The sequence below is a fragment of the Pyrgilauda ruficollis genome, unplaced genomic scaffold, assembly GCF_017590135.1.
Source record: "Pyrgilauda ruficollis isolate IOZ18807 unplaced genomic scaffold, ASM1759013v1 scaffold67, whole genome shotgun sequence".
Taxonomy (NCBI): Eukaryota; Metazoa; Chordata; class Aves; order Passeriformes; family Passeridae; genus Pyrgilauda; species Pyrgilauda ruficollis.
Window position 1 is genome coordinate 465539 of NW_024528488.1, and position 22495 is coordinate 488033.

Consider the following 22495-nt stretch of genomic DNA (forward strand, 5'->3'; position numbering starts at 1 on the left):
CACTTGGGACAGGCATTGTTGTGCCTGATTGTCACCCTCCGTGGTACAGAATGTTCCTGTCCTCATCCCAGCCTTTGCACGGGCAGACGGACAGGACTGAGCTTTCAGGACAGACAGTGAGCCCTGTTTTTGCCACATTAAATGCATTTAATTATTTTTTTTCTGAGTTGCTCAGGATATCTGAGGTTTTTCAGTGAAGGCATCTGAGTTTTGCCAGCAGCAACATTGGATCAATAATCACGTCACTTATTTTTGTCCTGTTCTATAGCAAGTTTGGACGATTTCAGCACCCTGTTTCTTAGGGAATATTTTCCCTTGGCAGTACTAGGAAATAACTGTTTTTCCCCAAGACCCTGCTTGAGCCAGTGTCACCTGTCATCTGCTGTTTTCCTCAGTTGGAATCCCACTTGTGCTGGGTGAGCAGCTGGGTGTGTGAAGCTTCCTTGTGCAGCACACCAGAAGATTTTATTTTTTCTCAACCTTTTCTCTTGTGCGTGGGGTTGAACTTTTGCATGATTGGTTTATTTGCGTAGGGACACATTGGGTCTCGCTGCTTTCTGTAGAATCTAAACTCTCTTATCTGGAAGTTTTTGGAGGTCTCCTGTATTATCTCAGTGGGACAACACTATTCTGCAAACTTAAGACTATTCATACCTCTTCATAATAAAATCCAGGCAGCAAGCTTCTTTTCAACAGCTTTTCAGATTGGTAAATAGGGAAATTATCTGTTTTTAAATTATTTTGGATCCAGCCTGCTGTTCTCCATCCCCTCTGGACACAGATCCTGCTGGAGCTCAGATGCCTCCTAGAACACCCAGGCAAATTCTCTTAAGTCATTGAATCATGTACTGGTTTGAGTTGGAAGAACCTTAAAGACCATCTTATTCCACTCTTCTACCATGAACAGGGATACCTTCCACTATCCCAGGTTGCTCCAAGCCCCATCCAACCTGGCCTTGGACACTTCCAGGGATGGGGCGGCCACAGCTTCTCTGAGCCCTGTGCCAGGGCCTCACCACTCTCACAGGGAAGAACTTCTGTATATCCACCTTAAATTTCCCCTCATGCTTGTTGCTTGGTTGGATTAGTCTCTGGTGGCACAGCCTTGCTGTCCTCACTGAGATGGGTGCTGACTGCCCTGGATCACCTGCCAGAGGTTCTGAGGGAGGGATCTGGGGGGAGAAGCTCTTGAGGAGCAGAGTGCTTGCTGTGGCTTCCTTGGTAGGGCCTGTGCAGGCAAAGCCTCTCTACATCCGCCTCCCTTCTCGCTGTTCCAGGCTCGTCCAGGCTGAGGATATCTGTGCTGGCATGGGACAGGGGCCAAGGTCATTTTGGAGAGAGTCTGGGGTCTACACGTGGGGTGGCTGATAGTGCAGACTGTGCCCTGTCCCACCTGTGGGACCAGAGCACACCTGAGCTTCCTGCCATGACTCAGGATGTTCTCCCCACCTCACCTGGCCAGTGAGCAATCTCTCCATGCAGAGCAGCCAGCACTTGCTCCGTGTTCCTCTGGGACGAGGGGCTGGAGGGGAGCAGGAGGGTTGCAGTTCTCACATGGCTGTGGGAATGTTGTGGGAAGGTGCCTGTGGGGTTGTGGCAGTGGCCAGGGAGTACCAGCATGGGCTGGTGTGTGACTGAGCAGTGCCAACCTTTGTCCTGTTGCAGAGGGGAAGGACAGCATCGGCTGTGACTTGCTGCTCAACCCTCCAGGGAGCTCAGACCAGGAGGAAGAGGAGCAAGAAGCAGATAACTTCATGTTTGAGTTCTCAGACAAGCCACTGCTTCCCAGCTACAACCTCCAAGTGTCTGTCTCCCGGGGGTGAGTGCCTTTCCCTGAGCACTGAGCAGGACCACGGGGGGCTGCAGCCCTGGCATGGGCAGCAGCACGTTGATCGTTCCAGTGGGGTTAATAGCTGCTCGTGGATCTCAGGTGGTTTTTTTCATAGAATCATCACAGAATCCCAGAATGGTTTGGGTTGGGAAAGACCTTACAGCTCATCCCATTCCACTCCCCTGCCATGGACAGGGACACCTTCCATTAGACCAGGGTGCTCTAAGCCTCGTCCAAGCTGGCCTTGGACACTTCCAGGGATGGGGCAGCCACAGCTGCTCTGGACAGCAGACGGAAGTTGTGGCTGTGGCACTGGGGAAGTTGGGGAAGCAGTGCCTGGCTTGGCACAGCCTGGAATGTTCTCAGGGAGTAGGGAAGGCTCATCAGGGTTCCCCCCACCCTCCATAGCCAGGCACATCCTGCTGCCCTGAGTGTCCCTGTGCTGTGCCTGTCAGGAAGCTCCCCTCTCATCCCTGTGATCCTACTAGTTCTAGCCCCATGTTCCTTCAGCAGCAGCTCACACTTATGGCTCTGAGACTGTTTCCTTTCTATCATGGCTAAATCAGTCCCAGCACTGGAACAACATTCCCACCTGCACTCCCTGTGACACAGTGGCTGTTGCTGGGGCAGAAGGGTGACTTGGAAGAGGCAGCAACCAAAGCACCACTCTTCTCTGCAGCAAATTTCTGTGCCTGCCAGTGTTTGTCCATGCAGAGGGACACATGCAGCATGCCCTCCAGCAATAAACCACACCAGAAGCTTCATTTCCTGACCATGTGGCTTATTCCTGGCAGGGAAGCTGCCAGGACCTTGTTGAAGGCAGGACTTTCACATCACTGTCCCTGACTGGCTGTGAGTGTTTTAAAAAGCTGTGACCTTTGAGGCTGTCATCAAACCCCAGTCCGTGGGCTCCTGAGGGGAAGCAGCACATGGAGAACAGTGCCAGGGCCAGAGGGGAGGGCGAGCATGCCAGGAGGCAGGGGGGAAGGCACCGTGCCTGCAGCCCCCTCCACCCCTATAACCCACCGTGCTCTTGCCATCCTCACAGGCCCTGCAACTGGTTCCTGTTCTCTGATGTGCTCAAGCGGCTGAAGCTGTCCTCCCGCATATTTCAGGCCCGCTTCCCGCACTTCGAGGTGGCCACGCTGCCCCGGGCAGAGTTCCAGCGCCAGGTGTCCCTCAGCCAGGTGCTGGCGCAGGAGGAGGTGCCAGCAAGCCCCGAGCTGGCGCCGGGCACGGCAGAGACTGTGGAGCTGGTGCACTACGAGCCCGAGCTGCTGCAGCTCTTGGGCTCGGTGGTGGAGTACCAGGCCTGGAGCAGCTGACGGGGACAGGCCACTCCCGGCATCACGAGGCAATAATAAGGACCAAGGGGAAGCAGCTCTCTCAGCGCCAGCAGCAGGGACCCGAGTCTTTGAGCAGCCGCTCCTCCTCTCCTCAGGGTCTCCTCCAGCTGGGGAGGGAGGACCCTCGCCTCCAAGGCATTCCCAAGGTCCCCCGCCCACAAGCAGTGGCGGTCGCTGCCGCCGCCGCCTCATCCAGCTCCGGTGGGTGCTGGAGACCCCTGCACGGGGCTCAGCGAGGGGTGGGAACCGCCGCCCCTCCCCACCGGACCCTACGGAACTGCGCCTCTCCGTTTGCCCTCCCCCCCGCCCAATGTCTTCCATAGTATTTATTTAATTAGTATTTAATTTGTAATGTTTTCTTTGTTTTTGCTGAGTCTGTATCACTGTGATGGTGAGCTCCGGGCTGTGGATGAGGCCGTCCCCCGCCCCTCTCCAGCGTACCCCGAGGCCAGCAAGGCCCAGGGGTTCCCGTCCCTCCCTGGCAACAAGCCAGGGGACAGCCCCTTCCCTTGGCTTTGGAGCTGGCTCCTGCTGCCAGCGCTCAGCCGCAGCCGGGAGCCAGCCCCACTGCTCCATCCTCTCCCGTGCTCCTCCTCCATCTCATTCGTGCTGCTGCTCCGTGTCCCCGGCGGTGCCGCCCGGGCAGGCGCAGCCCGCGGCCCCCAGCGCGTCCCCCGCTTCGGCAGCTTGTGCCCCGCCCCAGGCTCTGTCCCCTGGGCAGGAGCCGCCCCCTTGGCCCGCTCCCCGCCGGTGTCCCGGGAGCAGCTTTCTGTGCAGCAGCGGGTGCGGGCGGGCTGCTCTGCCTCGGGGCCGGTACAGTTTTATTGTACAGGTGCTAACAGGACTGAGGTCGGGACAATCGGGGGATTTCTGGCTCTCCCCGCTCCGCAGCGGGAGCCTTGGGTGAGTTTTTTTGTTGGTTCGTTTTTTCTTTGTGTTGTGTTTCTCCCCAGCCAGGGCAGGCGTTTTCCCCCTTGGAGCCCCGCTGCCAGCCTTCCCCCGAGGGCCTGGCAGCACCTTCTTTAAGCCAAGGGTTTTTTTGCCTTTGGGTGTGTATTCTGGTTGCTCTTTCTGATTTCTGTTTTATTATATGCAGCAACAGGCTGTGGTGTCAAAAACACTGATGTACAGAAAAAACCTGCATCAGGCTCCCTGGCTCCTGCCTTTTTTTTTTCGTGTCCAGGCAGATTTCTGTGCATGTCAGCCTGAGTCTGTGGCTCGGGGAAGGGAGGGGGGAAGTGGCCTGTGGGACCTGCAGGGCCCATGTGTCTGCACAGCTGGAAAAACAGGGAGACTCCACTGCTCCTCCCAGCTTCCTGCCTGGCCCTGGTGCTGGGAACTCTGCAGCCAAGCCCAGCGATACCCAAACACAGATGTCAGGGTAGCCCTGTCTGGTCCCAGTACCCCCAGCCCATCCATGGGGCAGTTGGTCCCTGGCTGGCTTTACTCACCTCTGTGGGAGCAGAGGGCACTCAGGGCAGTGCTGTATTTTTGTTTCTTTAGGAAGGACAGCAGGAATGCCATGATGACAAGACTAGGAGGAAAGCTTTGTCCACACACCACCAAGAGGAACTCCCCAAAGTGATACAGGAGCAGTCAAAGCAGGCCTTAAAAAGAGAGGGGAGAAGTGCTCCCATACTGGGGAGGTTCCTTGTGAACCTAAGGAGGTGCAGCCATAGGGAAAACTTACCAAATGAGTGATCTGAAATGTTCACTTAGAAGCAGGTAGGTGGGAGGGAGCTGACAGGGTTCTGCTGGGGGCTGGCCATCAGCACCAGCCCAGGGATCTCAACCAGAGGAGCTGGAACACCTGAAGCCTGGCAGAGGCCAAGGGCATGGGCTCTGCTTGGCTGGAGGAGCTCAGGGGCTCTCCTGCTCTGCAGAGGCCTCACCTGCAGCCAACTTTCTCCTGACAGACCAGGCACAGGTGGGCACGATTAGAGAAATTAAATGTTTTATCAAAACTGGTTCATCTCAATGAGCCATGGCCAAGAGTAGGGTGGCAGTGCTGTCCATCCCCATCTCTCTGGTGTGCTGTGCTCAGGCCATAGTGGCTGCCTGGAGCAGCGGCTGTCCCTGAGATCCCAGAGGGTGCTGGCAGCATGAGGCTGTCCAGCCGTGCAGGAGTGGCAGAATGCCCTGCAGAGCAGGGAGGGTGGCTGCTGGTGAGCCAGGGCCTCAGTGCCTGTGCAGGGGGCAGAGCTGTGGCTCTTGGTCTGTGTCCACTCATCAGTGATTTGAGGAGAAGCAGAACTCTTCTCTTGTATTGGAGTCTCAGTTTCTGTCTCCTGGTCAGCCATGAGGGGAGCAGCTGAATTTTTCTCTTTTTCTGCCACAGTATCTGTCTGTGTCTCCTGCTCGGCATATTGAACAGCTGAACCTGCCTCTTGTGCCCAGGTCTCAGTCTGGGTTTCCTGATCCATATGGTGAGAGGCCTTTCTCTGTGGGTCAGGAACTGGTTTCCTTATGGAGACCTGGAAGGAGAGTTGGGGATTTGTAGAGGATTTGCTGGGCTGCCCCCAGCAGCAGCTGCTGGGATAGGAGTGAAGGAGCTGCTGGGCGTGCAGCGCTGTGGGCAGGGAAAGCGCCCCTCGTCCGGCCCTCTGTGCTCGGCCCTCACCAGTTGTGGCCCCCCCGGGCCGCTGCAGGCCCGGCGGCTCCTCACGGGGCGGTGCTGGCCGCGGGCTGCGGCTCTGCTGCCCAGGGCGGCCGGTTGCGAGGAGCCACCAGGGCGGGACTCGCGCCCCTGCGGGCCTTGTTCCCGGCCCGCCTCGTCCGGGCTGAGACGGCTCCCGGTGCCCCCCGAGCTCAGGGAGCTGCGGGATGTCAGCCGGGGCACGGACCAGGTCTGGCTGCCCTGGGAGCTGCGGGGCGATGTCAGCCGGGTTAGGGACCGGCCCTGGGAGCTGCGGGGCGATGTCAGCCGGTGCAGGGACCGGCCCTGGCTGCCCCGAGGCTGCCGCAGATGTGGGCAGGAGGAGGAGCTGTGGGATGGAGGCAGCTGCCTGGGCAGGGTCCTGGTATGCCTGGTGCCATCCTCCTGTTGGCCTCTCCCTCCATCTCTCAGCTGGTGCCTCTCCTTGGGGCTCTGGGGACTGGGGTTCTGCTCCTCCATGGCTACTTTTCCACAGGTGTCCTGGAAGCTGCTACTTCATCAGCAAGGTGTTCTGCTTGAGTTGGTACCCCAGAGAGGCTCCTTAAACACCCCATGGGGAGGATGTGGCCCTGCTGTGTCACAATGGCCCCTGGTGTCATGAGGCCCTGCATGTCACAATGGCCCAAGGGCACCATGAGGCCCTGCATCACCCAATGCAGTTGTCAGGTGTGTTGGGCTTGCTTGGCCAGGTTTTGACAGCAAGGGGGCTACAGGGGTGGCTTCTGTGAGAAATTGCCAAAACTTTCCCCACGTCCAACAGAGCCAATGCCACCGGCTCAAGATGCAACCACTGCTGGCCAAGGCTGAGCCCAGCAAAGATGGTGGTGACACCTCGGGGATAAAAGATTTAACTGCAGCCCATGGGAAGGACTCTGCTGGAGAATTTCATGGAGCACTGGCTCCTGTGGGAGGGGACCCCACACTGGAGCAGGGGAAGGACTACAACCCCTCTCCCTGAGCAGGGACAGAAACAGCGTGTGATGAACGGACCATGGCCCTCATTCCCTATCTCCTTGGGAGGATGGAGAGCCCAGAAAGGAAAGGGAGGGAGGGGAAGTGTTTTTAAAATTTGTTTTACTTCTCATCATCCTGCTCTGATTTTGATTGGTAATTGATTTTCCCAAGTTGAGTCTATTTCTACAGTCTGGAGAACAGGCAGAGAGCCTGCAGGCCTGCTTACTCCCCAGTGGGAATTCCTGCAAGGGAAGAGGGAGATCTGCAGGTTTCTCCAAGGCTTACACAAGGGAAAACTGACCCCAGTGGGGCAGCATGCTCCCCTTTCCTCACCAGCCAGGCAGTGGTGCAGGAAGGAGCAGGTGACTAGAACAATCTGACTTTATTGGTGCAAACACTGGGCTTGGGTGAGTGGAATATTCCCAGGTGCTCCCAGGAAGCTGCCCAAGGTGCAGGGGTGCACACAGCCAGCAGCCCACTTCCTCCAGGTGCTCCTGCTGTGGAGTTCAGTCTTCGTGGATGTTGAAGAGCTTTGCTACTTCATTGAGGTCCTCATGCTCCTCCCCATCTTTGATGATCTGGAAGATGGAGAACACATTAAATCCTGCACATCCTGTAGAGAGCCAGTGCTGCAGGACTGTCACAGCCAATGCCAGGAACTCCTTGGATCCTCTCTGAAGCACCAGACTGAGACAGCCACAACACAACAGCACTTTCTACACTCTAATTCACATGGGAGTCCTAAATGTACCATCACCTGCCTACAGGAACAGCAGGAAAACCAGCCTCCTGTCCCTGTGGGATTTGTTTCTGGGTTTCCTTTTACAGCCAGGGAGAACAAGTGTTTTAAAAAGTGATTCAGCTCTGCAAAGGTGAGCCTGGCCCTGACTTGGAGCCAGGATACCTGACTTGAACCTCTTAACTTTTAGACAAGAGAAGACACCACAGATTTAGGGTAAGGATTGCTAAGGGAGGGAGGGAGGAAAGGAGGAAGGAAGGAAGGCAGGCAGGCAGGATCTCCCATGGGGATGGCAGAAGCTACATGTTTCAATTAATCTTCAGATTAGATATGAACAAAGACTTCCACCATGAATAGTTTGTCTTGGGACAGATCACCCGAGGGTAGTGTGGGATCACTACCACAATTCAAACAACCAAAATTCTTCAAAGGTGTTAAAATCTGACCTGGGTCTGGCTTAGGTGAGCTGAGAGGTCTGGGCCATGAGGGTGGGGACACACTGAGCCCCTGTTTAGGGCTGCTCCAGCCCGGCCATGGTGGCTGTTTCTGGGATGGTGACATTTGAGACTTTTTCAGATGCTTGGACATGGGACAAAGCAGCACAAAAATGGGACTCTTCACTCCTGTGCCATCATTGTGACTCCAGCCTGTACTACAGACCTGGAATCAGCCATGCCAAGGCAAGGCTTGGAGCACACACCTGATTCGAGTTATTTGTGTAAAAAATTTGCAAACATACAAAAAAGCACAGGGACAGTTCCCCTAATTCACCCAGAACAGTGTTCCCATTGGATGTTGCCCAGCTCTGCACCAGACAGAGCATCTGCCTTTATTTATCCTCACTTTGAATTGACAGATTGATTTTTCCACAAGAAAAGCCCTGCTCTAACAAACCCCCCTGTCCGTCATCCTCGCGCTGCACTGACCTTCCGAGCAATGGGCATCCTGTTGAAGATGTTCCACAACACAATTCCCACCACGACTTTATCCCTGAGGTAGAAAATGACACCTTTGCCGTAATCTTCTCCTTGCTTTGGGACTTGAGGCATCGGTGAAGAGCTTTGAGAGATCTGAACTTCTGAGGCTTCTGCTTCTGTTTCGCTCTCAGATCGAATTCCAGTCCCTAAGGTAGAAATAGGAGGAGTCACACACCCGGTGCAGGACATGTGATGATGGGAGCAGACTCAGCAGCATGTTCTGCAGGAGCGTGAGGTGTTTCCCTTTGAGTTGTGTTCCCCAAAAGTTACGTTTCATTAACACAAGGATGAAACAATCCCAGCATGGAGCATAACATCAATAATCCCCAATGCAAAGGAGAGCACAGTCTGCTTCCTCCAGGCAGCGGATACAAGATAAACATGCTTGGATCCAGAGTCTCTGTGGTCCCAAACGGATCACTTTATTGCCAAGGAGGAGATCAAACTTCCCTAAGAAAGTCTGCATGGCAGTAGATGTGTTCCGTGATCCCTTCTTGGAAGAATGTTTTAATCACATTTTAATATAAAAGCTACCCTTTAAAGCTTGGTGGACAAACGAGACAGCAGATCGCTGTTTCCTCACGCTCTCAGAGGTCAGGGTGACTCTGTGGTCCCCACACCAGCATGTGCAGGAGCTCCCCAGTCCCTACCTGACTGTTCTGTTGCACTTTTTGGCGTGTCCTTCGCTGTCGCCTTGGCAAACACTCCCACTGTGGGCAAACTGCTGTCCACAAGGCCAATGGCTTCATACCCCACGTTGGGGCCCAGATCACTCCTAGGAATGAAGTGGGAATGAAGTAATTTGTAGCAGTAGCAGAGACAAATCCAAGGCAGTTCCATCCATCCATCCGTGCTCCACTCCTTACTCCAGCATGGCATGGGCAGTGCTGGACACTGACACACTGACTGAGACACGGAGTCTCCTCTGCACACACAGGTGGAACAAGGAGTCAAGACATGATAAGCCCAAGGCCATGAGCTTCAGAAAAACGAGTTCAGTGGCCAAAACTTTGAAATCCTTCAGGCCTGCTCCCTGGCAGGCAGCTGGAGGCTTCCCAGCTTCTGGCAGTGCTATTATCCACACCAGGCTTGGCAGCATGGACAATCATTCAGTGAATATTTTTGAGAACATTTAGAAAAGACTGAAGAGAAGAAACCTTGCCCTAACACCTTCTTGAACTGGGCACCTGGGTCTGAACTGGGGTGGTGATAGTAGATAAAGCAACTGTGGTTTGGGACCAGTAAGTAGCTGGCGTCTGAAGTGTTTCCCAGGATGCTGAGGAAACAGGTGCATCACAAACCATGAATCTATGTGCAACACGACCTCCCCAACCAGAATCCTCCAGCACAGACTGGGGTGACTGCAAGGAGCACCAGTAACATGGCAGCTGTGATCAGCTGGAGCTCAGGAGGGATCATGGAATGATTTGGGTTGGAAGGGACCTTAAAACCCATGTCATTCCACTTTTCTGCCATGGGCAGGGACACCTTCCGCTATCCCAGATTGCTCCAAGTCCTGTGCAGCCTGGCCTTGGACACTTCCAGGGATGCAGGGGCAGCCACAGCTTCTCTGGGCACCTCTCTGTGCCAGGGTCTCATTATGCTCAGAGGGAAGGGTTTCTTCCATATATTGAACCTAAATTTCCCCTCTGTCAATTCAGAGCCTCTCCCCCCTTGTCCTGGGGGAGGGACTGGAGAGGGACTCCAGTCCTTCTCCAGCTTCCTTGTAGCCCCTTCAAACACTGGAAGATTCTGTGAGGTCTCCACACAACCTTCCCTCCAAGAGGATCAGGATCCTGAGCACACTGACAAAATGCATGAGGAATTCCTGTCATTTCCCAGGTTTTCAGCATGGGGGAAGGAAGTGTCACTCTTTGAGGGCTGTCATAGTGTGACACCTGCCAACAACCACGGGGCTGCAACTGACAGCCCTCCTTCACCTGCATCTGGTCATGGCTGAGAGCATCCCAGGGGAAAGCACCCCTGGGAAATGCCTGTCTCTGTCTTTCGCTGCACTTGATGACCTCTGAAGTTTTTCCCAACCTCAAGGATTCTGTGGCTCTGTTTCTTGTTTAAAAGCGAAGTGAGAAATGCTCTGGGCCCTGAATCCAGGCAGGACAGACCAAGAGTTCAGGTAAGTGACAGCAAATGATAAATAACTATTTCTGTAGGGATTTCCTTGAAAAAACTAGAACTCTTTTACCCATATTTGAAATCCTGTCAATAAACAGGATTTGGGATTTTTAATTGGTCTGAACTAACAGCCTTTTGGATTTTAATTTTTTGTGGGGCTTTTTTTTGTTTCATTTTTCTGTTCTCATTCATTTTGTTTTAAAAAGAACTTCAGGAAAATATAGCCAAATTGCCCACTTTCCTGATACCTCTCTCTGGAAAACAACTTTTCAGGTACACCTGGATGCAGCAATGCTTTGCCACTAAAACATCTGTTCAGCAAAGTGCAACACTCAGACCCACAGATTGAGTTGGGGAACTTCAGATAATTGTAACAGAAAAGCTGCTGCTAAATTCAACCAGTAAATCAGTCTGCTCTGAGGAGAGGGCTGTTCTGTATTGCTCCTTGCTCTGCGAAATGGGACTGGTTCAGGGAGAAACTGGGATCTGCAGGAAGGGAAAGCACTTGAGGGAGGTGAGAGCAGAGCAGCAAATGCTCAAACGCCTCCCCAGCCCTGAGCTTTAGGAACATGAAGCTGTACAAGGTGTTTGCTGAGGTGGTTTCACTCCCCTTGGGAAACAGACACTTCTCAAGGTGTATCTTGTCCAAGCTCCTGCAACGTGGCCACCCCAGGAACCCCCAAATAGGAAAGGACTGTTACCAGAACATGGACTGGTGCCAGTAGGGCTTTGCAGCTCCTGTCATGTTTTCTCCAGCCAGTCTCCCGCTCACCACAGCATGATCATGGTGCTCCACACGCCTGCGGCCCAGTTTGATGTCATAAAAGCAGGCAGCATCCCCTGCCTTGGAGAGAACCACCCCGTGAGCACCGCGACAGGGAAAGCTTCCACCAGTGCCCGAACAAAAAACATCGGGAAGAGAACAAATGGAAAAAGGAACTGAGTTCTTCTGACAAACCCCAAACACCACCACTACCTCATCCCACTCCCTGGACTACACAAATCCCAGTTTCTCAGCATTTTCCCCCAAACTTTGGAAAAATAATGCAGCATGAGGTACGTTTTCCAGAGGAATCAAAGTATCAACGCCCACCAAGGAACTCTTATGCAAGCAAGTGATCCAGGCTATCTTTAGGTTACCCCAACTCCTCTTACACAGCATAAATATTCCAAACTTGCCGTGGTTACCACGGCAACGAGGTGGCTGCAGCGCCTGACCAGGCTCCGGGCCTGCACTACAACTGCTCTCCTTACTCGCTCCTCTTCACCCCCTTCACCTCTGTCATGCTGTGTGTCCCACTACAGCAGCAGCAGCACTGGGAAGCTGTGCCCACACTCACCATCCAGATGTTGTGGGAGGCTGTGCCCACACTCACCATCCAGATGTTGTGGGAGGCTGTGCCCACACTCACCACCCAGATGTTGTGGGAGGCTGTGCCCACACTCACCACCCAGATGTTGTGGGAGGCTGTGCCCACACTCACCACCCAGATGTTGGAGCGTGCCTGCAGCTCTGCGTTCACCCGGAACCCCCCAAAGTCTGAGTCCACCTCCAGCCCTGCTGACTTGGCCAGTTCCACATTGGGCTCCAGCCCCACTGCGGCCACGATGTGATCTGTCTCCACCTGTTTGGGAATGCACATTTAGGATGTTAATTCCCTGTGTGCTCCTCCAAACGTGACCCTCTCCCTGCTTTCGCATTTACCTTCCGACCGTCCTTCAGTTTAATCACCAGCCGGTTGCCGGAGACAGAGACGGATTTGACCACAGCATTAGGCAGGACATTGACCCCCTCTGGAAATGAGCACAGGACACCTCACTGCCTGCTCAGGACTGGGCACATCCCACCTGCAGGTGGTTGGTGCAGATAGATGTTGCGTGAGGAACCAAGACAGAGCCCACCCGAGCTTTGCTGCATGTGCTAGAGCAGCTCTGGAGGAAGCACGAGGAGAAACACAGATAAAAAGTCTGAAAGCTGTTAAAAGACAATCCAAAGTACATCTCATGTGATGACAAGGCCACATCCAAAAGAATTACCTAAAACAGGTGTTCAGGAACTAAGGACACTCAATTACCTGTTGCTGTGCCACAGCCAGACCCAGAGGTCCAACAATGCAGCTTCCAAAAAAGAAAGTAACTCAGACCTGTGGGTTATCAGACCCTGCAATCCACACCCCAGTGACATTCCTCCTCCATCACTCCCTCTCCACTTCCCAATGCACAGGATTATTTTGCACTTAATGCATCAAATGGAAAAAGGTGTCTTGGATCTTACTGACTTTATCAGCTGAACACTACAGCACCTGGCCTGACCCAGGTGTGTGCATAGACACAGAGATCATTCCAGGGAAACAGCCACAGGGAAGGAAAGCCTCACTGACATCAGCAAGCCTGCTTGCTCAGCCTCCCCAGAGGAACTGCCAAGAAGCCCAAAATTCACGGCAGCTTTGTGCTGCCCAAGCTGCCTGAACTGCAACTTCTGCTGTGCTGCACCCAGACCACTTTGCAGGGCCCAGCCCTCCCAAGGCTCCAGGGACAGAAAGGAGCTGGATGTCTCCAGAAGCAGCTGCCTGGTAGCAACCAGTCCAAACCCGCTCAGCAGCTTCACCTCTTCTGACTTTCTCCGTGGTCCAGTTGCTCAGGTATTCGGGCAGGACTTTGCCCATGTTGCCATTCTCTGGAAACAGTTGGATCACCTCCAGACCTCGGGTTTGTGCTGGAAGGGAAGCATGGAGCAGCAAGATGAAGAGCAGCAGCAGATGCTGGAACACACACACACTTTACACTAGGAGCTTGACAGAAGTTTCCAAATCTGGGAGTTCTGACTCCCAAGGAGTCACAAAGTGACTGACTACTGTTTCACATATACCTGCAAAGTCTAGATAACATACTTTTAGGGAAAACACTCGGTATTTTGGCAAAAAACTTAAAAAATTACCATAAAGGCCCTACGCACACACTGACAGAATCCAGCTGCTCACCACCTCTTTGAAATCACAGATTTATGGACTGCTTTGGGTTGCAAGAGACCTTAAAGATCATCCAGTTCCAACCCCAAAATCACAGTTTGAGGGTGGCATTGAGCACAGAGAACAAGTGTAACTTTTCAGAGGATGGGATGACTTTGCAGCTTGCACTGGCCCGCAGAGCTCGCACGTCTGTGGTCAGAGGCTGCTGATGAGGGCGAGACTGGGAAAACCTTGGCCACACAGGCAACAAAACACTCATGTGTTGTTTCCTTTAGGCAAACACAGAGTATGTGCAAAAACTGAGCAGTTGGGGACTGAAAAGAAGTTTCTAATATGAGGCTGCTGCCACTCAGTGCCCGTCACAGCTGGGGACATGCTCACCTCTCCTTCCCAGAGCGCAGGCCAACTCGCTGCCAAGGAAACCACCACCAATAATTGTGATGGACTTGACTTCCCTGGAAATCTTCTCCAGCCTTCGGAAGTCCTCGATCTGAAAGAACATTTACCCCCATTTCCAATCCCCTCTAACAGGAATGGCAGCATTGGTCATATTCAATGGCTTTTATTCACTTTGGAAGGTGCAGCAAAGTCACACAGGATGGAAAATTTAAAAAAAATACCTAAACCCCATAATCCCACATACTGTCACAGCTCTCAGGCTGAGGCAAGCAGGTGAGTGGTTGAGTAGACACTACCCTGGGCCTGGGAAAAAGAATAAGCAGGCAATGGGTTCCTGGGCATCATCTGAGGGAAGCATATGAGCCAAGGCATGACCATCCCAACTCAAAGCAGAAGAGTTTAAAAACTGAAAAGAGTGGTAAATGGCTCTGATTTATTTAGCCTCACTGGGGCTGGCAGCTCCTGGAGGTTACCTTTCGGAACAGGGTCAGCCTTTTCTGCACATCCTTTCCTGCTCTTTCGATGGCAGGCAGGTTCCTTGGGGATCCCCCTGCGCACAACAAGGAGAGGAGACTAGTGACACCACAGCCGTGGCACTGGATATCCAGACAGTGCAAAGCTCTCTCAGATCTCAGTTGTGATTCCCAAACTGTTCCAGTATGGGAATATCCCAGTGTCTCTGTTGCTGCCTGAATGTCCCAGAAAATCTGACGATGCAAGGCAGGTGAAAAATGTAGCATGGCTGTCTGCACAACTGTCCTTCATGTGACTGCTCAACATCATGTTTGACACTGCAGAGACTTCTTCTCAAATAGAACCAAAGAATCATGGAACGGTTTGGGTTGGAAGGGACCTTAAAGCTGATCCATTCCAGCCCCTGCCATGGGCAGGGACACCTTCCACTATCCCAGGTTGCTCCAAGCCCTGTGCAGCCTGGCCTTAGGCACTTCCCAGGGATCCAGGGGCAGGACATTTTTTCTGTCTACTGTATCCACCCAGTATCCCACCTACCCCTGCCCTCTGGCATTCCCCATTGTCCTGCCACTCCAGACCATTGTCCAAATTCCCTCTCCAGCTCTCTCGGAGCCCCTTTAGGCACTGGCAGGCTCAAAGATCTTCCAAAAGCCTTCTCTTTTCCAGGCTGGACTCCCCCAGCTCTCCCAGCTTGACTCCATAGGGGAGGTACTCTAGAGAATTTATCTCTAGCTAAATGTCACTGAAATAAAAAGCCTGGCACAAGACCAAGAACAGGAGAAAAAAACACAGCACTTACCAGTAGCAATGAGACATTTGTCGTAGGATATCTGGGTCCCATCACTAAGCTTCACTGTGTTCCCTCTGACATCCATGTGCACAACCTGCAAGATGAACCCAGCTGAGCTCAAGCTCTTCACTTCATGGACAACTGAGCAGAGTTACAAACTTGGAATTAACATTCTCCCACCTTTAGGTTTAGGCTGGGGGCAGGAGTTGGGAACTGAGGGACTGGAAGTGGGAATTGAGACAACTTCTTTGGGAGTCACCATAACTCAGGTTGATCTTCCCAAGGTCTGAATGTGAAATGGGCTCAGACACAGCACATCTCAGCAGGAAGAGGAATCACAGACATTTATCACAGCAACATACAAACAACCAAGGATATAAGTATTTTAGAAGGTTCACCATAAATTTTTCCACCTTCCTGCTGCTTCAGCACAGTGCTCCTGCTCACCTTATCACCCACTACCTTGATCTCTGTGCTCTCCTCACCTCACCTTCCAGCCCACACAGCCCAGTTCCCACTTGTCACACCCTATATCTAAGATCTACATATTTTTGTCCCATGCCCAGACTCCAAACGTATCCTTCTCTCTTCCTCATCATCTTCCCTCAGCTCACTCCTATTTCTATTGGCTTCTCCCACTTTCAAACTTCAGATTAGTATAATCTCTGCTCCATCACATTTTTCCAAAACTTATCCAAATTCCCCTTCTGAGCCAACTCCCCCTCCAACTCCAGTGGTTCAGTACCAGCTTAGAGCACAGGTTCTGTTCAGGAAGAGGAACAACAGTCAGTGCTGCACCTACCTTCTTGCCAGGCAGGACTGCCACCCCACCATTTTCCACAGAAGGCAGGTCCTCGACAGGCACGTAGAAGGATGGCGGCTGGAAATAGATACTGAGAAAAGCTCCATTATCAAACAGGTTCCCCTTGCTCTGGGATACCAGAAATCCAGCTGTTCAGCAACTCCAATGAGACAAAGACAGCTCTGTGCATTCATAACAAGCTCCACAATTATTTATCTATTTTTAAGAATTAGGGTCTTCACACTGTTAAGTTCTAGGGTTTGGATCACGGAAGCATGGAATTGGTCAGGTTGGAAAAGACCATAAAGTCCAACCACCAAGTAAGGCTTAATCACAGAAGTCACAAAAATCAAGTGTGATCCCATGTCCCTGGACCTCTGCTCTAACCTGTGGAGCTTCACCTTTATTAACTTATTTCCCAGGATTCCTGCCCACAGAGGGACATATCTAAAGGGAATCACAGCAAAGCTCAAGAGGTATCGAGTGCTGAGCGAGCTCTGGTGGGAAGCAGAATTCCTCAACCTCTGCTAGCACCAACACACCCTTCCCTGCCCTCAGTGCTCCACTGGCTGGTGGTTCTCTCCCAAGAACAGTTTGGTCATTGTCACCTTGTCACTAACCACTTCCTGTGCCCTGTCACCCGCAGTGCCATGTACCTCCTCTCCTTGCCGTTCCACTGCTTGAAGCGCAACGTCTCTGTCACGTTGGGATCATCGGAAAACCACAGTTCTTTGGAAAGTGGTGGACGCATGTAGGGCAGGGCAGGATCTTCAGACACAATCAGCACCTTTAATTGGCCAGGAAACACATCAGCTGCAGCGAGAGCAGGCAAATGGGGGCGCACACAGAGCAGGGCAGGACGGAGCAGGACAGCAGGACAGCAGGACAGCTCTTACCCGTGCGCCGGGGTCGCGGGCCCGGATGGATCTGGCAGCAGCGAAAGCAGCAGTTCCTCCCCCAATGAGCAGGAAAGGGACGTGGGATGGGACCTTGGGATGAGTGCCCGGAGCTGCAGGTGACAGATGGGACAACTTACTGCAAATACAGGCACATGGCCCAGCCCCAGGGCGTAGAGTATGTCACCAGGGGCCTTCCACACCCAGACTTCCTTTGAAAATTGTCCTCCTTCTGTCCCAGTACCCTTCCCAAGAACCCTGCTGCTACTTCCCCCAAAGCTCTCCCTGCAGGAATCAGTCAGATTTCAACAAACTGGTTTTTCTAAGCAAGCCCGAAAGTCTGCACTGGCCAACCAGTGAGCAGTTTATAAGAAAGGGAAGTTCCCCAAAAGGCCAAGGCACATTTTTTGGTAATTTTGTTCAAGGAGACAACTTTTGAGTTGGCTGCAGAAGGCACCTCCTCCCACAGGCAAGTACTGTTGCTGAAAAACATGCAGTTAATCCGTGGGCAGGGACAAACCAGGCAGTTAAGTATTGGCACCAGAACTCACCTGCTGTGCCCTGAGGAGCAGCACCTTCACCTGAAAGGGAAGAAAGACATGGCTTAAATCAGCGAAGCACAGGCTGTAGTTTGAGAGCTGCAGTTCAGGGCCCACTCCAGGCTGAACAGGCTCTCCACCAGCCAGGGAAGGAGGCTCTGTGGAATCACTGTCCTTGCCAGACTATGCAAAGGTAAAGGCCAGAAGCAGGGCTCACTTTTTTCTCTTTTTACCACAGAAGGAGTAAATGACAGAAATCAGCCCCAGGAGACATCCTACTTCATCCTCAGGATGGTCTGTAAAACAGCCTCTTCTGGGTCATGGAGCCAGCACTGTCTTCTGTGCTGGGAAGTCATAGAACAACATAATCCCAGAATGGGTTGGGCTGGGAGACATCAAAGCTCATCCAGTTCCACCTTCCTGCCACGGGCAGGGACACCTTCCACTAAACCAGGTTGCTTCCAAGCTCTGTCCAACCTGGCCTTGAATGGGAATTTGAAACAATGGCACACACTGAGAGGTGCAATCCTACAAAGGCACATCTGTGATTCCAGAGAGGCTCTATTCTGTTTGTTTCAGAGGCCTCAGGCTCATGAAGAACAGAGCCAACCCCTGACGGGGCAGGCTGGTACCCACCTGAGGCAGAGGACTCATGGTCTTGGGATTGCCTGCTTAGCCTCGCGAGCCGGCTGGCGTATCGCTCTTTGCTCTCCTGTATTGTTTTGTACGCCTGCAGACACACAGGAGATATTTACCTAGTACACCTTACAACACCAAGGCACCATCCTGCTGCTGCCCCTGACAGGCTTTTGTCCACCCTACATGCTGGAAAAGCCAGTGACAACATGTGGGGCAAAATACACCTCCCTAGACAAGGTGCCCATTGAGAAAGTGCTCAGAAAATGACCTGCTCCACCAGGTGTGGTGAGCCTTGGATGTCTGGCTGCTTCCTAGAAGCAATGAACCTTCCTGCAGGTGTTTGGCTGCACACCTGTTCTAAGGGGACAGCTCCAGTGAAGGAAATGCAGCCAAACCAGCCCCAAGATGACATGCAAGCTGGGCCATGACACAACACAAGACTACAGAAAGGGAAGACAAATCCATAGAAAAAGCATCTCCCACCTTCCAAAGCCCAGAGCAGCTGGGCAGAGCCAAAAACCTGACTGGCTTTCTCTAGGCATGGTGGTGGCAGGATAGCCCTGACATTAGCAGGGCCTTGAGCCACGGGAGCAGGGCTGTTCCAGGCACTGGCCCTTGGATGTGGAATCTCTTCCAGCTGAATGCTGACCTGTTCATTTGACTGTGAAACTCGGGATACAGGATAAGCAGAGCCTGCATGTACAATTTACTGGTACAGACAAGGAGGGAACATCTCTTATATCATGTTAATGTACAAGAAAAACTGGGTTCTCCTGAACAGGAGCAGAAGACACTGGGAGTGCTGGGAGCAGGTCACAGTCCAGTATTTTTCCCGAAGGGTAAAAAAATTAAAGGGAAGCAAACCTTTCTTTGCAGCAAAACCCAGCCTTGCTAATAATCTCTATCATGTGCATGACATCAAATTTCATTTGCCAATCCTCACAAGTTGGTGTTTTATAGCAAATAGTTTTAAACAAGAATGGAGGAATTTAATGCCAGGCACAAAAAAAGAGCACAAGACAAAAGCCTGTCCAGGGAACTGGAGAAATGCCAGAAATATTAGAAAACAAGAACTTGTCAGTGTTTAGAATAATTAAGATAAAGGTATTTTAAAACCTTTTGCTCAAAGACAGAAAAGCCAAGGTTAACAAACCACCTCTGCTTTTACAAGCAGAATCAGGAAGGTTTTAAGTGAGTCCAAAGGGCAGCATACAGCAAATTAAATCTGATCCTTCAGGAAAAAACATTTTTATGCACAGGCAAAACATCAGACCAGGCCTTGAGGATAAATATTTCCAATGGGACAATGTCAAGTTCTTTCTAGTTAGAAGCAGAACTATACTTTGCCAGGACATGGGATGACATTTCAGTGCTTTTCTGTGAGGAAATCACCAAGATGCACAAGTTTTCCTTCCTTCCCTTGAGCACACTTATATTCAGGTATTTCCTTTTCTGCATGCCAGCATTACTGATATCATGAGAAGTGCACTAATTAATAATTTGTGCCTTTACACAGTCACAAACAAAGATTGTCAGTTTGAGTTTAGATTTACTTAATGTGGAAAGGTTCACTCTAAGGCAGGTTTCTCCACTAAGAACGGCACCATATGAGAATATTCAATTTGTAACCTTAAATTATTTGGCAATGTCCCTTGAAAATGAAGTACCTGAGGCCAGGGAGGACAAAGAGGGCTGGAAGTGAAGGGCTACAGGGTGGGAGGTACAGACAGATGCCCACCCTCAGCCCTCCCACCCCACAAACACCTTTAGTGAAGCATCTTACATAAACTCCTGTCCCAGTGACTGTTCCTCCCACTATTAAGTATAACAAGAGATTGCTGCCAGCTTTGCCAGGAACACCTGAAGACGTCAGGGATCTAGAAGGGCATCTTAGCTGATGGCATTGCAAAACTGCAGGGGAAGACAGGCAACAGAAGAGAAGAGGGAAAGAGCTGAATATTAGGAAGGTTTCTTGATTAAACAGGTATGGGGAAAAGCAGAATGTGCTTTGTAATTTCAGCTACCTTGTCTGCCAAAAAAAAAAAACAACCAAAAAACGGGCAGCAGGCCACAGGAAAGAATTATATTTAAAGGAAATAGGAAAATATTTTTCTTCCATGCACTGTTTTGAATTTTTTTTTTCCTCTTTCCCAGGAGCTTCATTTGGGGAAAACTGGGATTTGGAACTTTTAGTGAATATGATACTGCTAGAGAAAGAGCTTGGCAAGAAAGATTTGTGTGGTGTAAACTTGGGATCTATCCACTCCCAGGCAATGCTGAAACTCTCCAGCTCTCTGGGAATGTCATTTATTCTTTCAGTGAGGCTGCAAACCTTTATCCTTTTTAAGTAGAACATAAATACTCTGCAGCTGGGGGTTAATTTGGTATACTTACACAAGTTAAACAAATGTTCTGAATTGAGATTTGGCAAGGAATTGTTTGTCCCATACAAGACAACAGACAGAGCTGTGGCTGGTCATAACAAAAAAACCCAAGAGTGCCTTTAAGGTAAAGAAACCTAAAAGGTAACTGAAATTACAGTTAAAACCCAAGTAATCACAAGAAGTTACTTTCCATTTTGCTCCCCTTGGAGTTTTCTGAAGGAGGAAACAGAGATAAAGCTACAGAAATCAAAAGCTGAGTTAAGAGAGCTGGAATACAGCAAATGCTCGACAGGAGAGATGGACTGCAGCTTCTTCCCAGGAACCACCTTTCTACTTACATAGGCACCTGCTCCTAAGGCGGACAAGCCCATAATAAGGACAAAAACCGAATTACTGCCCTTTTGCCCAGGCACGCCTGTGCTAGCCACTTGTCTGCTCAGCTGCAGGTCTGGGGGCACATTCCAGCGCTGCAACAACGTGCCTAAGGGACACAATTTATTGGAGAAACAACACAAAAACATTGTCAATACAAAGGTAAGTCTGTAAATTTAGAGACTAAGTCAGTTCTGAACTCAAACAAATTCCTTGTTTGGAAAACCCAGCCAAACATCTGAGCAACTGCGGGGCATTATCCTGAGCCACAACAGTGTGCGCTGGGCAGCTGTGGAGACCAAATTACCTGTAAGACCAAATTACCTGTAAGGGGTAACTGAACTAACTGATAGCAGGAGCATCTCTAGGCAGCTGCCTGCAGCTCTGGGCTGGCCGATCACAGAGGTGTGTATTGGTGGTTCCAACACCTTCTCCAGGCCTCTTCTGTCCAAGGAGGCACCTGGCTCCAGCAAAAGCAGGAGCCAGGCCAGGGTGGGGAGCAGGGATGGTGACACCGGCACCAAACTCCCACTGCTCACACAGCTCATTCCACCAGGATAAACCACGGGGTTTTACTGGCAAAAAGGGCATCTCCGGTGGAAATTAGCACATCCAGGTGCAGGCACCTCCCGCCGAGCAAGCCGGGCGAGGAGCACCCGTGGCTGAGCCGCTGCACTGCGTTTTATTTCTCCAGCACCAAATCACAGCCTGCTGCCGGCCCATTCATGCCTGAATGGAGCGATGGCAGGGACGGCCCCGAGCGCTGCTCCCAGCACGGCCGATGCTCCGGGGAGAGGTTCGGGCTCTCAATCCCCGTCTCCATCTGTCCCCGCCCGGTGAGAGCAAAACCCGCCTCACCGCTGCCTGAAGGCACTTATTTGTGACAAAAACCGCAGCGAAGGCAGCAGCACCCGAAAAGAGACCAAGGTCCCAGCCAGCTCCGGGTCACTCACGCTGTCCCAAACCCATTCCGGAAGCATCCGCACCTCCGCCGCCCGCGCCCCCTCCCGCAGCGCCCCGGGCACGGCCGTGCCCGCACCGATCCCGCGGGATGACCGCCCGGCCCGGTGCCCTCCGCAAACCGGGCTTCCGGCCGCGATCGGCCCCGGGCCTGTGCCGGCCCCGGGCCGCGTGCCGCAGCGGCGAGAATCGCGCCCGGTGCTCCCCGGCCCCGGTCCCGGCACTGACCCGCGTGGGCGCGTCCCCGCGGCGGGGGGCGCAGGGCGCGCGCCAGGCCCGCGCGGCAGCGGAACATGTCGCCGGTCGCCGGTCCCTCGGTTCGCCGCCGCATCGATGGTGCCGCTGCCGACATGTGGCGGCCGCCCCGCCGCCTCCCGCGCCCGCTCCGCCGCGCCGCCGCCACCGGGCCCGGCCGCCGCCTGCTGCTGTCCACCCCCATCTTCTACGCGAACGGGCCGCCGCACATCGGGCACCTCTACTCGGCGCTGCTGGCCGACGCGCTGCTCCGCCACCGCCGCCTGCGCGCCGCCGGCCCGGCTCGGCTCTGCACGGGTCAGCGAGACCCCCGGTCCGAACCCCTCCCCCGGGGATGACCCGTTCTGCCGGGGCTGACTCCCCTCCCCGTGTCCCCAGAC

The 22495-nt window shown here is 52.6% G+C and overlaps 3 protein-coding genes across 6 annotated transcripts in view; 1 reads left to right on the forward strand and 2 right to left on the reverse strand.

The window, feature by feature from the left end:
* The window catches only part of BCORL1 (BCL6 corepressor like 1), a 30066-nt gene extending 18739 nt beyond the window's left edge, over positions 1-11327 (forward strand). For 2 of the 3 annotated variants that reach the window (XM_041484743.1, XM_041484745.1), the window contains 2 exons: positions 1666-1819; positions 2880-4318. In XM_041484743.1, the coding sequence (XP_041340677.1) occupies positions 1666-1819; positions 2880-3156 (431 nt within the window). In that variant the 3' untranslated portion in view covers positions 3157-4318. Of the gene's footprint in view, positions 1-1665; positions 1820-2879; positions 4319-10909 lie in introns of those variants that run through there. The other variant, XR_005956592.1, reaches the window with a different exon arrangement.
* LOC121362862 lies at positions 4453-7006 on the reverse strand. The gene is made up of 2 exons (XM_041484749.1): positions 5798-7006; positions 4453-5651 (listed from the first exon to the last, which is right to left on the reverse strand). The coding sequence occupies exons 1-2, from the start codon at positions 6290-6292 to the stop codon at positions 5136-5138; spliced, it is 1011 nt and encodes a 336-aa protein (XP_041340683.1). The 5' UTR covers positions 6293-7006; the 3' UTR covers positions 4453-5135.
* On the reverse strand, positions 7155-22474 carry AIFM1 (apoptosis inducing factor mitochondria associated 1). 2 transcript variants are annotated; one of them, XM_041484747.1, is made up of 17 exons: positions 22089-22474; positions 19928-20055; positions 18142-18235; positions 17518-17547; positions 16967-17079; positions 16727-16857; positions 16071-16161; positions 15278-15362; positions 14478-14554; positions 13987-14095; positions 13245-13352; positions 12342-12430; positions 12121-12261; positions 11338-11480; positions 9154-9278; positions 8453-8649; positions 7155-7365 (listed from the first exon to the last, which is right to left on the reverse strand). In XM_041484747.1, exons 1-17 carry the CDS (start codon positions 22297-22299, stop codon positions 7294-7296), a joined length of 1944 nt encoding a protein of 647 aa, XP_041340681.1. In that variant the 5' UTR covers positions 22300-22474; the 3' UTR covers positions 7155-7293. The 2 variants fall into 2 exon arrangements, with proteins under 2 accessions (XP_041340681.1, XP_041340680.1); XM_041484746.1 differs by lacking the exon at positions 19928-20055 and adding an exon at positions 20867-21009.
* Between the last annotated feature and the right edge of the window lie 21 nt (positions 22475-22495).